At 41.4% G+C, this 15,976-nt stretch overlaps 1 protein-coding gene across 4 annotated transcripts in view; it reads right to left on the bottom strand.

Moving 5' to 3' along the window:
* Positions 1–304: 304 nt before the first annotated feature.
* The window catches only part of UVRAG (UV radiation resistance associated), a 312,994-nt gene continuing 297,322 nt past the window's right edge, over positions 305–15,976 (bottom strand). For 3 of the 4 annotated variants that reach the window (XM_072794670.1, XM_072794668.1, XM_072794669.1), the window contains one exon: positions 305–2,201. In XM_072794670.1, coding sequence (XP_072650771.1) covers positions 1,499–2,201 — 703 coding nt within the window. In that variant the 3' untranslated portion in view covers positions 305–1,498. Of the gene's footprint in view, positions 2,202–3,605; positions 3,763–15,976 lie in introns of all 4 variants that reach the window. The other variant, XR_012015696.1, reaches the window with a different exon arrangement.

Below are 15,976 nucleotides of genomic sequence, written 5' to 3'. Positions count from 1 at the left end.
GTGGAAAATAACAACATGAACTATTCTGCTTGACAGTGTGGCTGTCAGTGAGAACTCGAGCCCAGGAGTGCTTGGACAATATATGAAAATGATCACGAGACCTGAGTTCAGCCGTTATGTAGGACAAACGCAGCTACCAGAGAGTACGTGTGTGAAAGTGTTTGTGCTGCTATGCAAGCCATGTCGACTCGAGTCAACGACATGACTCGATACAGCCAGTTTCTGTTCAGGCTCGCCCTGTCACAATGTAACATGGAGATGCAGGTTCAAGATGAATTTCAAAAACTGGAAAAAACAAATCAGGTCAAGTGAAGTAAATTCAGTTTTTATTCTTCTATACAATACATGGATATATGCATAAATTTCTCCTTAAAGAGCTTGCAACCCTGAGGCAATGTCCTTGGGTATATAAAGTATAGAATAATAGCAAATGAGATCTGAGCTCCAGGAATGAAATCGGACTTCAAGAACATAATTTACTATGAATGAGCCTGCACATATACCAATAGTATCTATGCCTCATCTAAGCCTTTTCATCCAACTATTATGATTGCCTCAAGCTCTGTACATCAGTCTGACTCTCCAGATGATACATCATATCCAGCACCTTCCTTTCCAACTGAAATTTAATAAATTAGCATGGAATTTACATACAGGTATTTCTGTCTGGTAAGTGCATTGGCAGAGAGCATGCCTGGTTTTTGACTGCAGCATCCGCCCACATAAGAAATCTGGCCCCTGGAGGGACTGGATGCCATCTCACTGTTGTAACCACGGGGGTCCTGGAGTGTCCCCTGGGATCTACCAGAAATGAGGTTTTTCCTTTAATTTAATGGTTACATCAAAGGTATGGCTGAGCTGAGGAGACAGAAGGTCCTGGCCACTGTGTTCAAGAACCAGTGAATCCGATGTCGTCAGTGTTCAGGGTGCACAACCCATCCACTATGAAGGTTGGGGAGCGGATGGGGTGAAAAGGGACAGAGGCAGGGAGGCCAGGTGTAAGGAGACCATTGTGCTTCTTATTCATCAAACTCATGGATGGTCAAAGATCCTTTCAGTAAATGGAGAAAATCTTTTTTGGAATATTTGGTCTTCCCAAGCTTTTATAAACGACGGTGAGGGCAAATGCTTATGAGAAACTAAAGGTGAGTTTATTATATTATTTATATATTATCATCTCCCCTCTGAGCATAACACAGAAATGTAAATTCAAAAGCAGACAAATACCTATAAGGTGACTCGAGCTAGAGAATGACTTTTGTCTTAAAACAATCATCAGGCCTGAAAAGCACATCTTGCAAGCAAAACCTAACTTTGTCTGGCCCACTGATACACAATGATCCTGAGTCCCTCCTTGATTTACAAAGTCTGTTTTTCTGAGGAATATCCTCCACTAATATTCATTTTGTGTCATAATTATTACAAGGGGTAACCAGTGCAGTTTTAGCCTCCTTTTAGGCAGCGCCTCTGTCCTGCTCCCACCGGCTGGCTGCTCACGTCACTTATCAGAACTCCTGCGTGGCCGGCGGAAGCTGGACACGTTTTCGTTCAGTGCATAGATCCTTCGGGAGAATTCTTCAAATTCTCCCAGAACTTGCTCGTCACACTCCACCGCCACGGCACTATCCACCGGGATGCAGTTAAAGGCTTCTAGCTGGTCGCCCGAGGTGAAGCCGGTGGCCTCCATCCCGATGATCTCTTCCGCCTGTTCCACCGTACAGCAGAGCTCGGGCTCCGAGACCGGGTGGAACTCACCCGGAAGCCGGATGCTGGAGGAGCCCGCCTGCTCGCTGGGAAGCACAGTGCCGTTTACGGTGGCTGGATGCCCAGAGAGGGCTTCTTCTTGTTCTTGGCTAGTGTTCACACCCACATGACCTCCGTTTAATCTGTCACCCAAATCGACTCCTTTTTTCTTGTTTTCTTTGGAGAAGTCCAAGGAGGTATCCAAGGAGGAGGACAGAGATGTTGTCTTTCGCTCAGATTCTCCTATGGAAGGGCCAGTGGGGACAGGCTGGGCCAGCGCGGAGTTGTAACTGGGGGGAGGGGTTTTGTACTGGAGTCTCTCGTTCTCTGAGCTGGCCCGTTTCCGGTGTCCTTTGTCTGGGGACGGGATCCCCCCAGAGAAGCCTACATCTGCGCCTCCAAATATGGAGCTTTGTCTCTTTGGAACAGGGATTGCACTGGAGGTGTGATGTCTGTCACTAGAAGACAAACAAAAATGAGAAGTTACTTTCAACTCTCAAACTCAGCCTAATAAGCCTTCTGGATTCAGAGACAGGAAACAACATATTTAGGTTTGAGATAATAAAAATTGATACTAATCAACCTTAGTTATTCACTGTAGTGTCCAAATGCAAGAAAAAACATGAAGCATTCTGGATTCAAGTTCGAGAGCTTCCTTCATGAAGGATACAAGACACACTAAAATATATCCAGAGGACAGTGTCCAGGGTGGGATGTGGGATAGAAACCATGTTGTGGGGGGAAGAGTTGAAATAACTGGAGGGGTGAGATCTGAAAGAAATGTATAATCAACCCCATGGGTCTGAAGAGCTATCAATATTCTTATTTTTTGTTTTAAATATTCAACTCTTAGGGCACCTGGGTGGCTCAGTCAGTTGGGCAGCCGACTCTTGGTTTCGGCTTAGGTCATGGTCTTGGGGTCCTGGGATTGGGCCCCAAGTCAGCTGTGCTCAGCGGGGAGTCCGCTTCAGGATTCGCTCTCTCCCTCTCCTTCTGCCCCTCCCCCTGCTCATGCTTTCTCTCTCTGGAATAAAGAAATCTTAAAAAAATATTCAACTCTTATTTTATCTTCATAAAGCAGACATCCTTATCTGGCAGAGAAGTTAAATGACTTGTCCCCAATAACCTCAGTAAGGCAGTGGCAGGCTAAACTAAAGCCCATGACTCACGACTTACTGATCACAGCTTTTCTGACATCCAAATGCATTAGACACCTGGCAGAGTGGGGGCCAAGGAGACAGCTATATTTGTATCTGTACCTATATTGATCTAATATAGATTATTTATCTAATACCTCTATTTTTTTTCTTTAATGAAATGTTAACTTGGAAAATGGCTTCTTTTAAGGCTAGTCACATACATGGTTTACAATACTTGGTCTTCAGTGACTTTTCTTGAACTTGAGCTCCTTCTCGGGAAGACACTTTAGGGCCAGCAATAATAATCACTGTTTAGCTATACAAAGCATTTTAATTTCTAAAGTAATTTCTTATATATCGTTTCACTTGGTTCTCACAAAAACCCTGTCAAGAAAGCAGGGTATACGCTATTACTCTTAAGTCTGAAATAATAAATAAATAATCACAAGTTAATGGAAATCAAGTATCCAGACCCTGGAAATGATGGTCATGTTATATGCTGTGCTAGTTGAGCCACCCCTGGAGTACTGATCACAGTTCTAGATATTACACTTGGATGAAGCCAGTTAGCTCAATACCACCATTATGAACAGACTGGGTCCAGAGATAGAAGGCAAGATTCATTTGACTTGTACTCTTCAGATGAGGACACACACAGAGAAGTGGCTTGCAAAACAGCAGCTATTAGATAGGAAAAGAGGCTAGACTTGAAACTATACCTACCCAACAAAGAGCTATTACTTGTTCCAGGCCTTGGGGAGGGGAAACAGATGCAAGATAGAGCAGACCCTGCCTCTGAGGAGCTTCCAATCTTGCAGGAGAAAAATCATCCATAATTACTGAAATAATATATTTTCAAATTACAGTTGTGATAAGTGCCCTGAAAAAGAAGAAAGGATCTAGAGTTCCTTCCTTCACCTCTGTCCATGGCCACAAGCCCTCATGCCAGCTCCCTGATCCCTCTTCTCTCAGATTTTTCCTGATGCTAGATGATGCCTGTGGTCTCAGACACCACACCTAAGCAAGGGTTATTCTTCTTGCAAAAAGGCAACCACAAGGCTTCTAATCCATGGGCCCATCGGACTCTGTTGCTTGGCTATAAGTGTTGGTGCCAGGAGAGATTTCATAATTAGGGGTGGTCACTGGTACGCATATAAAACAAGACAAGTAGGCCAGCAAATTACTGTTTTTAGTTCTCAAGAAAAACAAAACAAAACAGAGAAAAATCTACCGGCCTTAATCTAGGTTTTCAGTTAATATGTTGTCAAAACTCACAGTAATTGGGTAAGCCACACATTTTTGCCAACCTTGTTGTTTTTCCTCTACTACTTGCTGACAGCATCCCTCTCTAAATGATTTTGCAGGGGGTCTAGGTAATCAAACCAAAACAGAGCATCAGCACCACCCACAGACTGTCTATTCTGGGCAGACAGGCCAAGCTTTTAAATGCCACCTCAGCCTAGGAGGGTGGGAAACATCAAGTGAACTGGCCTGGAATGCTGAGGGTGCTATCACTGGGGTACAACCAGAGGCCAGGTACTTGACCATCATGGCTATGAAAGGTGAACAATCTAAGACCCCTCACTGCTACTGCCACCCACCTCCTGCCACCTGGCCGCACCCTGCAAGCACCCAGTTCTGCTTCCCTGCTGGGCTGCAGGTGGGCTGATAAAAAGGCAGGACATGAGAAACAGGCCTGGGCACAACAAGCTGTGCTTACGGACACAAGGGGAACAGGGGTTTTGTAGCCCTCTTGGATTCTGAGACTCCCTGAAAGACCTCCATGGCTCTGTACAAAGGAAAGTAATAAAGTGTGACATCCCTCCCCTCAATTATAATGGGAAGGGAGCTATGATTTTATTGCACATCAATAAAGTGGGACCCTCGCATCTATCTTGTGGAAAAGGTAGGCATCTGGGTGGGTTATGTGGTTTGTTAAAGGCTGCAGAAACCACATCTAAACTAGATTCAGTCTGACTCCAGAGCCCACACTGTCTGTTGCATCCCAAGTGGGAAACACATTCAAATTCAACTAACACTTGCCAACTGCTAATGAAATCCCAACCTTGAGCTAGATGCCATTACACAGGCTTTCTCATTTAACCCACCTAACCTATATCTAAGCTCTGGGGTGCTACTCCTCTTTTAATGGATGGATTCTAAAGCTTTGCAAGGTAGAGATTTTGGCATTTTCTGACATCCTGATTTTGTAATATTCTCAAAGTTCCTTTAGATTTTTATGAGAACCTAGGTAATGACAGTATCGGATACAGTTTGGAAAGCCCAAGTAACAGTAAAATGTTCCCCCTGAAGAATGGTAAAGAAATGAGTTATTACCGATAGCCAAGAAAGTCTAGGTGTCTAGACGTTGCCCTTCAATCATCACATGTAGTCTTTACTCCCATTTTTAGCCATGTGTAACAAGACCTTAAAAAATTTTTATTAAAGTCTTTCTTATAATCTTAAAGAGAGTAAGCTGAAGAAAAGGGGATTTTCTTGATAATGCTGGGCTATCGATATGAACATGTATTACTGAACTGTGACATGGGGAAGAGATGACAGGACACTTAGTGGTGCTGAGTCTGGATCTCAGGGCTCTCCCGCCTGCACCCACACTTCCCTGGTTCCTCTCTCACTGCCAGGCTGGTGGTATGCCTGCGCTGAAGTGCTTGCCTGTAGACCTTTGTCTTTTGTTAATGTCTGCTTCTGATTCGCTGTGCCTCCTGCGGTGGATGGCTTGAGAACCATGTGCAAAGTAAGAGTACCTAGGCTTGAGTGAGGGGCCAGCTATACCCAGGGCATAACATGCTCGACTTTATGAGTTTTGTAACAAGTTTTGGCTGCTCGGAGTTAATTTTTTTATTACTTCCAGGATCTTAGCAGGGTTCCAGATTTTTCAGATAGCTGAGTTCTAAACAGCTGAAGCGTTGAATGATTACATTAAAATATATACAAACACACATGCATTTTTAATTATTGTAATAATTTAAACTCCCCAGAAAACTCAAAAAATATAAACTACATAAAAAATAAAAATCACTCACAAACCTATTACCTATCAAATAATCACAATTAATCCTGAGAATTCTGTTTTTAGACTTTGATTTTATATATGCGTGTTTAATTAAAAAGGAGAAAAAAACCTAAAGTTATGTTCGTGGCACATATACACAATTCTGTATCCTGCCGTTGGATTTTATTAAAACCTTTTGGTAAACAATTCTAAATGGCTGCTCCACTGAATGGAATATTCACTTATTTTGTATTCCCAAAACTTTATTATTAAAAAACAAACTGCTGTGAGCAGTACAGAACACAGTGAATAGATTTTTAACAAAATAATTTGGATTTTCACATTTAATAGAAAGTCTCCAGAAGGAACCTTCGTTACACATTTTAGTACAAGCTAAATTCTTATAATAAGCAAAGGGGCATTTTACCTCTACTATTGCCTAAAATACTGTAAGGTAGAAATTAAAGGGGCAAATGATAGATCAAAAACCGGAAGGTTTCAAGATTTCTTTTTGTCTGATTACAGTCTGGCTTCATGACTATTTCATCCAAATGGAAGAAAAGGTCAAAATGCAGAGATTTACTAATTACACGACCAATTTTTAAAGGCTGTTGACAATTTACTTATCAAATGAAACTAGTACATTATTTAAAAGTTGTGATGAATAACTTATTGGGAATTTTTACTCTTAGAAACCACCAGAGTAACCTTGGATATTTTGCGGAGGGGTGGATGCTGCAGGAAACATATAGCTTTACTTTATCTTCCACTTTAGCCAGGGGTCCCTGTGCATCCTGCGGCATTAGATCTGGGGGTCCAGAGTTGGAGGTTTGGTAGCTGGACCGAGTCCCTGAGTTCACCACACACATTCTCATTAGTCGTTTGCCTTGAGTGGATGTCTTTTTCCAGCTTGGCTTAGGCCCAGACTGGAAACCTGGAAACATGACATCTGGGGTTTAATGCTGCAATTAAAAGGAATTTATTAAAAAACAACAACCCAATGATACTGTAATTGCCAATTTACCAGGCCATGGTTTAGGAGACACAGGATAGGTTGTTGAATAACTGAACCACATCGGGACTGTTAGATTACTTCATAATCAACCTTTTGCTACAAGTACAAAGACTATCCTAGAGTCACAAACAAGAGCCCGATGAGGGAGAAGCCAAGTAGTTTGGAGTGTAGAGGTCAAGGAGAACAGTCTGGTTTAAATTTGGCTTCTTTGGATCAAGTCTTCTCTGATATCTCTAAATTAAGGTGGTTAATTTCTTTCTCATTCTGTGAGTCCTTATTTATTGCAGTCAGTTACCTTTTGTTATGTCTTCAGTTAGATCTGGAGAGAGTGGTGGTGATGACAAAGGATGCTCAAACCTGGATCTTGCTCCAAGCTCAGTAACGAGGACTGCCTATTTGGAGTTATAACTCAAGGTCACAATCACTACCTGCTCATTATAGGACTATGTGATTGTAGGCAGCCCCTCATCTTCTCTGTGCTTTAGTTTTCTCCTTCATAAAATACATCACTGGACTGGTAAGGACTAAATAAAATAACGTACTTGAAATCCTTAGCAAAATGCCTGGCGTATATGCTAATGGCAGTGGTAGCTGTTAATCGTGGTTGCTGTCACTATTACCAGCTATCACGGGCTTTCGATTCTAAAAGAATCACCCTCATTTTACAGAGGGAGTAAGTAAGTAACTGAGGCTCAAAGGTGTTAAAGTCTGGGATCGTGAAACACAGGTAATCAGGGGTAGAGGAAAGACCAGAAGCTAGTTCTCCTTCCTGCTATTCAGAATGCTGTTCAGAATGGGGACAAACAGAACTCTCCCCATCTCCACTTCTGCACAGCAGGGAACTAGCTGCAAGAAGGGGATAAAGAACTGCGGCAAGCCTAAAAGAGTTCTGGAGGAAAAGCACTAAATCAATCAAAAGCGAAACATCCCCCCAGTTTCTTCCTTGAAGACATGGGGTGGGGAAGGCTTTGAATGAAGTAGAAATGCTCGACTGCCTCTACTGACATGATCTACCAAATGCTCAGGGACTATAAGAACTTCCCAGGATCCTTGGAGGTACATTCCAGTTGTCCCCAAGCCCCTGATATATCATTTTTCTGCAGGAATCTAGCTTCAGGGAGAAAGAATTTTTGTAAGAGGGGGAATTTCTGTTGTCCCAACCTAAATGCAGAGGACCCTGCCCAGCCTTTTATGACCATTATATGTATGAAACTAACCTGGGAGACAGCAGAAACCAGTTCATCCCCCTCCCACACTGTTCTTGCCTCTGTCCTTTTCCCCTCCCTCTCTTCTTTCTCTTAGTTTTACTGCCTAAAGCAATAGCCTCCTTTAAACAGAAGGACTGGGAGAGAGAAGACAAGGTAAGAAAGCACTGATCCAACATGTGTTTCCATTTCCGTGTCTCCCTACATAATACTGCAGACCTGGGCAGGGAGCTCTGCCAGTGAGAAGCGGGGAAGCTGCTGAAGCGCTGCACGGCTCTGAACCAGTGATTCCTCATCTGCAAAATGTGACTGTCCACCTAATGGTGGTTCCAGCAGGATTAAAATTCTTAGTAGGATGAGTAGGTACTCCACAGATGGTTATTAATGATAAAGCAACAGCAGCTAACACTAACGAAGTGTGGTCAAGTAAGTACTCTGTTGATAGCTTTATACGTGGTCTCATTTCATCCTCACATCTCTCTGAAGTATTACAAACATCATCCTCCTTTTACAGATGAAGAAACTGAGGCACAGAGGTTAGGTCATTTGCCCGAGGTCAAAAGCAACTCCTGGTGATTGAACAAATGCAATCTGATTAAATAAATGTTAGTTTTGTTCTCTATCCCAGGCCCCAGGGCTTGCCACCAAAACACCGACATCAGATCATACTTCTATTTGAGGGAGGCGTGAGACACAGAAGAATAATTTTTAGGCTAAGCGGCTTAGGGTCTTTTCTCTCTTCTTGCCTATATTATCAACTTTGGGTAGCATTTTTGACTTTGTAGGAACTGTTATAAGAATGCTGAGGGATTCCAAGCATCAATTATGAAAACAGGAATTCATTTTGCCACAAAATGATATAAATATGGAGACTCAGGGGAAAGTGAAGTAAAGGAAAAATGTGAAGATTTACCACATCGAGAGAGTTCTTGAATGCAGGGTGAATGTTTAGCCATTTGAAACGATTTTGTTCCCTATTTTCTTTCAGATTCACTTGTGCTTGCTTTATCTGTCTACGACCAGGTCTCACTCTGTAAGGTACTGGGAAAGAGTACAATTCACAGTCTCAAATATGTGTCTTTCCCTCCTACAAAATGTTTCCTCTGAGGAACATTACTAGATCACAGCTGGTCAAAATGCTAAATCTTGATTGTCTGGATCCTAGCCAAAGTCTACAGCTACAACTTGGTGGAATAAGAATACTTAAAAAGAAAAAAAAAAACCCCACTTTTAAACAACATTCGATCTTCTTTCTCCCCCTGCAGCAAGCTATGACCTCACGGCAGTGAGGCCTCTCCATGGAGGTGTTTAAGTTGGTTTACGGCCATTAGAAATGTTTGAAGCTCTAGGTACTACTCTGCGCCAATAGCATGTCAACTGTGCTAAAAAGCAATAATAGCTTCTCACCTTCTTAAAGATTACTGCTTAAATAATGCAGAGCAACGACAGGGCTGCACAGAGTGCCAAAAGCAGGTTGCCAAGGCGAAGCTGAGGTAGAATTACGTCTTTTGGCAGCTACGAAATTATGACATAAAGTTAGTTTTTTTTTAAAAAAAAAAACAACCTCCATAAATTAGACTACTATCCTTTTTCAAAATCAAGCAAAAGCTGGGATTTATCTTTCTCCTCACTCTCTCAGATCAAGTAGAAGCACAGAGACTCCTTTTGGGAAAGCCAAATTTAACAGCTAGATCTTATCTCTCAGGAGGTGGCTGGGGGTTAACAGTTTTAAGCATGCAATCTCCTGACCACAGGCAAGCCATCTAAAGACCTCTCGCCATTACCAGATAAGTGAAAGTGCTTAATCTTTGCTCTGGATGTTAACAAAAACAAGAAACAAAATAAAAATAGAAACAATCTTGGGCCAAAAGCATAGGCTGAAACCTGTGCCAATGGTCACCTTTCCCCTGGGCTCAGCTTGGAAGGTTTCCTGCCAAAGTCTGACTTAATAAAAACAGAAAGTTTAAAAAGGTATAACTGAACAAGGAACCCTTTACATTTTATTTAAACCAAGGACTGATGGAAAGATGAATTTGTGAAAGAGAAAGTTCCATACGCAAAGGGTAAAACAGGCAAGCTGAAGAAATCCATTTCCCCAGGCTATGCAAGAGCCTGGCTGTCAGGCCTCCATGGCCCTGGACAGCAGGGCCTAGCTTGAGAAAGACCAGTGAACAGAAGGTAAGGGAGTGCCCAAAGTCAGGAGTCCATCTGGTGGTGAGCTCTGGGTTAGTCTCAAGGCTGAGCTCCCTGGGATCAGGGAATAGGGAAACAGAGAGGAATCCCAGGAGGAGCCAAGTCAACTACTTCACCCATCAGCTTCCATTGGAAGAAATCATCATACAAATTGATGTATTAAAACCACAGGCAACAAACATTATGAGGTCCATAAAATGGTCCGTAGAAACAGAAAGAGATGCCAGAGATGATACCAGGGGACCCCTTGGAGTGTCTGGACAACACTTGAGACATAGGAGTAATAAAGTGTTTATGCTGAGAATTAGAGGGGAAAAAAAAGTAGCTCTACCTTTGCCAGAGACACCAGAGAACAGTAATCTCACAGAGCCTAGCTTCAGGGAGACTTCGACAGGTAGACTAAAAACCTTGGTCAGAGAATGCTTTCTGAATTTCAAAAGTAGACGTGCAGAGAGAGCTAAAGGAAGTTTTAGGCTACAGAAGCCAATGACAGACTCTGTGAAATGAAGTCTTTGAAAGATACTGCTAAAGCTGAACTACCGCCACATTTCTAATAAGCTCTGACATGAGCTGAACCATGGGGCTTTAGTTGTTTGTTATTTTAAAAGAAAAACGAATAGCTCTGCCACCATTTCCCAAGATGCTGGAGGCCTTCAGAAGAAGTGTCTGAATTATACTTAGCTGCTGTCTAATCATCACGTAGTGACAGACTGGGGGGCCCCAGGGGTAATTTCTGGGGAACCTTCTCTTTGGTAGTCCTTTTAGTCCTACTAAAAAGGTGCAATATGAAACTCCATGCATATGGACAAATGATTTGCTCCCTGATTCAAATATATATTGTCTATTCTGCACTAAAAACTGGGGACACAATAATGATAGAAAATAACGCCAACAGGGGACCCTCCCTAGGAGTGTCTGGACAATATCTGAGACATGGGAGTGAGCTCCCATCAAGGGGAGAACAGCACAGTAAAAGATAAAGCTGGAGAGGAAAACAATGTCTAGATCATGCAGAAGTCCACAAACCATGTTTAGAATTTTTTCTCTTTAAACCGTTAAAGCGTTTTAGGCTTTAGTGGTGTGTGTGGGGGCAAAGGTGGTGGAAAGAGAGATCTATTAACTGATTGATTGCTCTGTATTTTGGAAAGTGTCCTCTGGCTGAAGCTGGAGAATAGACTGGAGGGGGCCCAGAGTGTGGTACTGGGGACCACAGGGTGTGCAGCAGTATACGTGAGAGATGATGGAGGCCTGGACCAGAATGGAAATATATCAATATAGATAAGTAGACCTATTAGGGGAAATCAGCAGGGTTTGCTAAGGTTAGATATGGGGATGAGAGGGAAAGTGAGGAACCAAGGATTATGAAAGGCTTTCTGGCCACTGTGAGAGAATGGATGGAAATTCCATTTGCTGTAAACAAAGCACTGGAAGACCACAAGGCTTATGGTGGTTAGGATGGAGGGCAGGAAGGAAAAAACACAGATACACAGAATGTGTTGTGAAAACATTCAGGAGGCAGTCTGAAGAGAGGTCTAATATCTGAAAAGAGATCTGGGCTTGTGCTTCATTTCAATGCGGGTGATAATCAAAATGATGGTTGTAGATAAATAAGATCACCATGGACTGGAGCATAAAACAAGAGAGAAGTGGGCCTAGGATTGAATCTTGAGGTGCTCCAGGTTTTTATGATGATGAGAAGGAAGAGCTTATAAGTGAAATTTTTATGACGATAAGGAGGAAGAGCTTATAAATGAGGTAAGAAGGAGTGGTCAGAGAGGAAAGAAGAAAACTAGGAGAGGGTTATAATGATATAACTGAATCACAAGATGCTAAATTAATCTCTTGTATAAAACATTTTATTCTTAACATACTTATGAGAGGGGCTGTACCAAGTAATAGTGTGTGTGGGGGGGCCCTAAAAACTATTTGGCCTGGGTCCCAGTCTTAGCTCCTCTATTTGATGGCTGTGTCGCCCTTAAGTTATTTTAATCTCTCTGTACCTCAGTTTCCTCATCTGTAGGACGAGGGAGGATACTGGGTCCTAATTCACATGGCTGTTGTGAGGACTAAATGAGCCAACTAAGTAATATATTCAAAATGCTTTTGGAAGAGTCCTTGGTTTGCAATAACAGTTCTTTGACATTAGCTATAATGATGTTACTTAATTATATATTGCTCTTTACTAACAGAAGAATTTTTAAAGAAGCATCATATAAAATATCTTTAATGTTAAACTCCAAACTTAAAACACAGGGAATTATATCTAAATTGATTTTATTTTTTCTATGATTTTATTTATTTATTCATGAGAGACGCAGAGAGAGGCAGAGACAGGCAGAAAGAGAAGCAGGCTCCCTGAGAGGAGCCCGATGCGGGACTCAATCCCAGGACCCCAGGATCTGCCCCAAGGCAGATGCTCAACCTCTGAGCCACCCAGGCATCCCTCTAAATTGATTTTAAACTCAAAAGTCATACTGAAGTAGTCAGTGGTCATTTTTAATGATGCAAACCCTTGTCTGCTTTTGATGGGCACAGACCATAGCTCTACAGGCATCTTGAAACTTAATACAGTGCTTTAGATCTAGAAGGATGCTTATCTGTTGATATTTGGCACATGCTAAAGAGTCCCTCCTTAAAAAAACACTGACTTCTCAGCACAGGATATATAAGTGGCTTTTCTGTAAATTCTTCCCCTCTATTTATTTACATATGCGCATCTTCCAAAACCCAATTCAAGTCCAACCTCCTTCATTAAGCCTTCTTTAATCATGTCAATTTATTATTATTTTTTAGATTTTATTTATTTATTCATGAGAGACACAGGGAGAGAGAGAGGCAGAGACATAGGCAGAGGGAGAAGCAGGCTCCATGCAGGAAGAGACTCGATCCCCTGACTCCAGGATCACGCCCTGAGCCAAAGGCAGACACTCAACCACTGAGCCACCCAGGCGTCTAATCATGTCAATTTAGAGTGATCTCTTTGAATAGCTACAGTACTTATAATTATCCCATCCAACTGATGTTTAGTACAATCATTTGTGTTTCAATACATATTTCACAGTAGACATTACTGACATTCACATTCACTGCCTGGCAGTCTGCTAGGCTTTGGTGGAAATAAAGAAGTATATAAAATAAGGTTTCTATCAGTAAGGAGTTCCCACTGAAGTAGAGAAGATGGAGAGAGTTAACCAACAACCAGAACACCATGGTGTTTTGTGTACAATATACACTTTGTAAATTGTAATGGAGGAGGGAGCCAGTAATCATCTGGAGGACTCATCACAGGAGGCTATATTCAATTGGTGCCGTGAAGGATAACAGGTTGTGTGTCCATATAGTGGGGAAGAATAAGAAATGAAGGAAGGAGAGTTAAAGCAGAATAAAATACAGTATGTGTACAGTCCAACTGTGGAGCCAAGTCTTGTAAACACTGTAAGGGGGGGACCCAGTCTTGTATTTCTTGAAATCTACACCCCCACTTTCCAATCTAATGTAGTAAGAGTATTAAGCGAATTTGTTTTATGAATAATTGGACTTAATTAGTTGTATTCAAAAGGAATAATTTATGGTTTTTTCTTTTGACAATATGTTGAGAAACATTCTATTAATGTAAAAAAAAGGTAAAATTTTAGAAGAACACTAACGGGTTACTTATGAAAAACAACACTGAAGATAATTATAGTAAATCTAAATGAGAATATTATGCAGCCATTAAAATGATGCTAAAAAGTTTCAAATTTATAAAAGGCTTTAAGGTGTAATATACAAAAAAGCAGTATATACAACTGTATGGACTATGCTAACACCATAGCCGCGGGCCAATGGTTACCAAGTACCTTCAATGTAGCTAGATGGATTTGAGATGTGCTGTGCTAAAATATATACTGGATTTAGTTAGAAGGCTTAGTATGAAAAAAGGAATGTAAAATATCTTATTAATAATTTAAAAACCACTGATTACACGATGAGTCATAACTGGATTTTATTGGAATTAAATAAAATATTAAAATCAATTTGCCTATTCCTTTTTACCTTTTTATAATATGGCTGCCAGAAAATTGAAATTTACATATGTGGCTCAGACTATATTTCTATTGGACAGTGCTGGTATAGATGACAGGATCTCAGCTATATAAGAGACACATAGAAAACGGATAAACTAAATGGTTTTTGTTCCTGGATTGTGGGGTTATTGTTCCCCCTTCGCCTGTATGGTAAACATCTTCCAAGTTTGATTCACTGAGCACATATTATTTTATCATCAGAAGGAATTAATAGGAATAAACAAGACACATAAAAAAAGAGAAAAAGATTCCAATTTGGTTCAAAGACTTGGTTGCTGGAGGTTGAGGAAAGAAGCCCAGGGATACCCAAAAGACTTTCTGTCACTGATGGAGGGTTAGCACACAAAGGATGTTGGCCAGCTGTTCTCCATCCTGCCTGGAGACAGAAAAAAGCGGAAATGGGTGGTAACCGCAGGAGGGGGCCTGTAAGTTAAATATAGGGAAGAATTTCCTGAAGCGAGGGTGTTTAAACTCTGGAATGAGTTATGGAAGAAGCCTGGTCCCCCAAGGTCTTTTAAAATACTACAGATACCCATATGCCTTGTGTGTTCCTGTCTAGAGGCAGTGAGATGACTTGTCAAGGTTCCTTCTAAAATAGCTATCTCAGAGTAAATAACTCCAATAAAACTTTCTTTTTCATTTATTTTTGACCACGCTTCACTTTTCACATTAAGGATGCCAGCCTGAGAGAAGTACTTGGAAAGGCAAGCCCATCTGATGCAGCTACCTTAAGTGGTACACTTGAGACTTCAAAGACATTGTCATTTGATCTATTTAAAATTTAAAAACGAACTTAAGTTAGACAGCATGTTTTTTAAGCCCCTCAGGGTCACCTGCCAGAAACTAGTTTTGAATTCAGCAGAGGTATGATGGAGGGAAGGAAAGATGACACATTTGCTTTTAAAGAGGATTTTAAAAAACAATGCTGGATACTGCCTCATTTTCAAAGGTGAATAGTTTGGCTTAAAAGCTAAGCTATTAGATTGTTCCCCTCAGATTTTTTAAAAAATTATTTATTTATTTATTTATGATAGTCACAGAGAGAGAGAGAGAGGCAGAGACACAGGCAGAGGGAGAACCAGGCTCCATGCACCGGGAGCCCGATGTGGGATTCGATCCCGGGTCTCCAGGATCGCGCCCTGGGCCAAAGGCAGGCGCCAAACTGCTGAGCCACCCAGGGATCCCCAGATTGTTCCCCTCAGATTTTAAAGAAAGTAGACTGGCTAACGTGCTCTTGATTTTCATTATCTTCCATTTACTTAAAAAAAAGTACTTTCTTAAAATGTGCCTAAGTTCGTTTGTTCGTTCTTTCTTTTTCTTTCCTTCCTTCCTTCTTTCTTTCAAAAGGTGTGCAGCTTGGTCCTCTCGATTTATGAAAAGGAATGGAAGACTAGATAAAAATAAGTTAGCAGAAACACCATCTAGAGATTTATACTACTTAAGTGAGATGATCATATGTAAAGCCACTAGTTGTTCCTTCCTAAGTCACATAATTAAGTGCTAGAAGGCATCTGGAGAAATATTCCAGCAAGCTGCGGAACAGCCAATGATACTTCTCTTTTTAGTGTCCCATCTTCAATAAGGTCACTGAAATCAATGTG

Source organism: Canis lupus, chromosome 23 (genome assembly GCF_048164855.1).
Source record: "Canis lupus baileyi chromosome 23, mCanLup2.hap1, whole genome shotgun sequence".
NCBI classification, from domain to species: Eukaryota; Metazoa; Chordata; class Mammalia; order Carnivora; family Canidae; genus Canis; species Canis lupus.
This window is presented reverse-complemented; position numbering and strand designations above follow the sequence as displayed.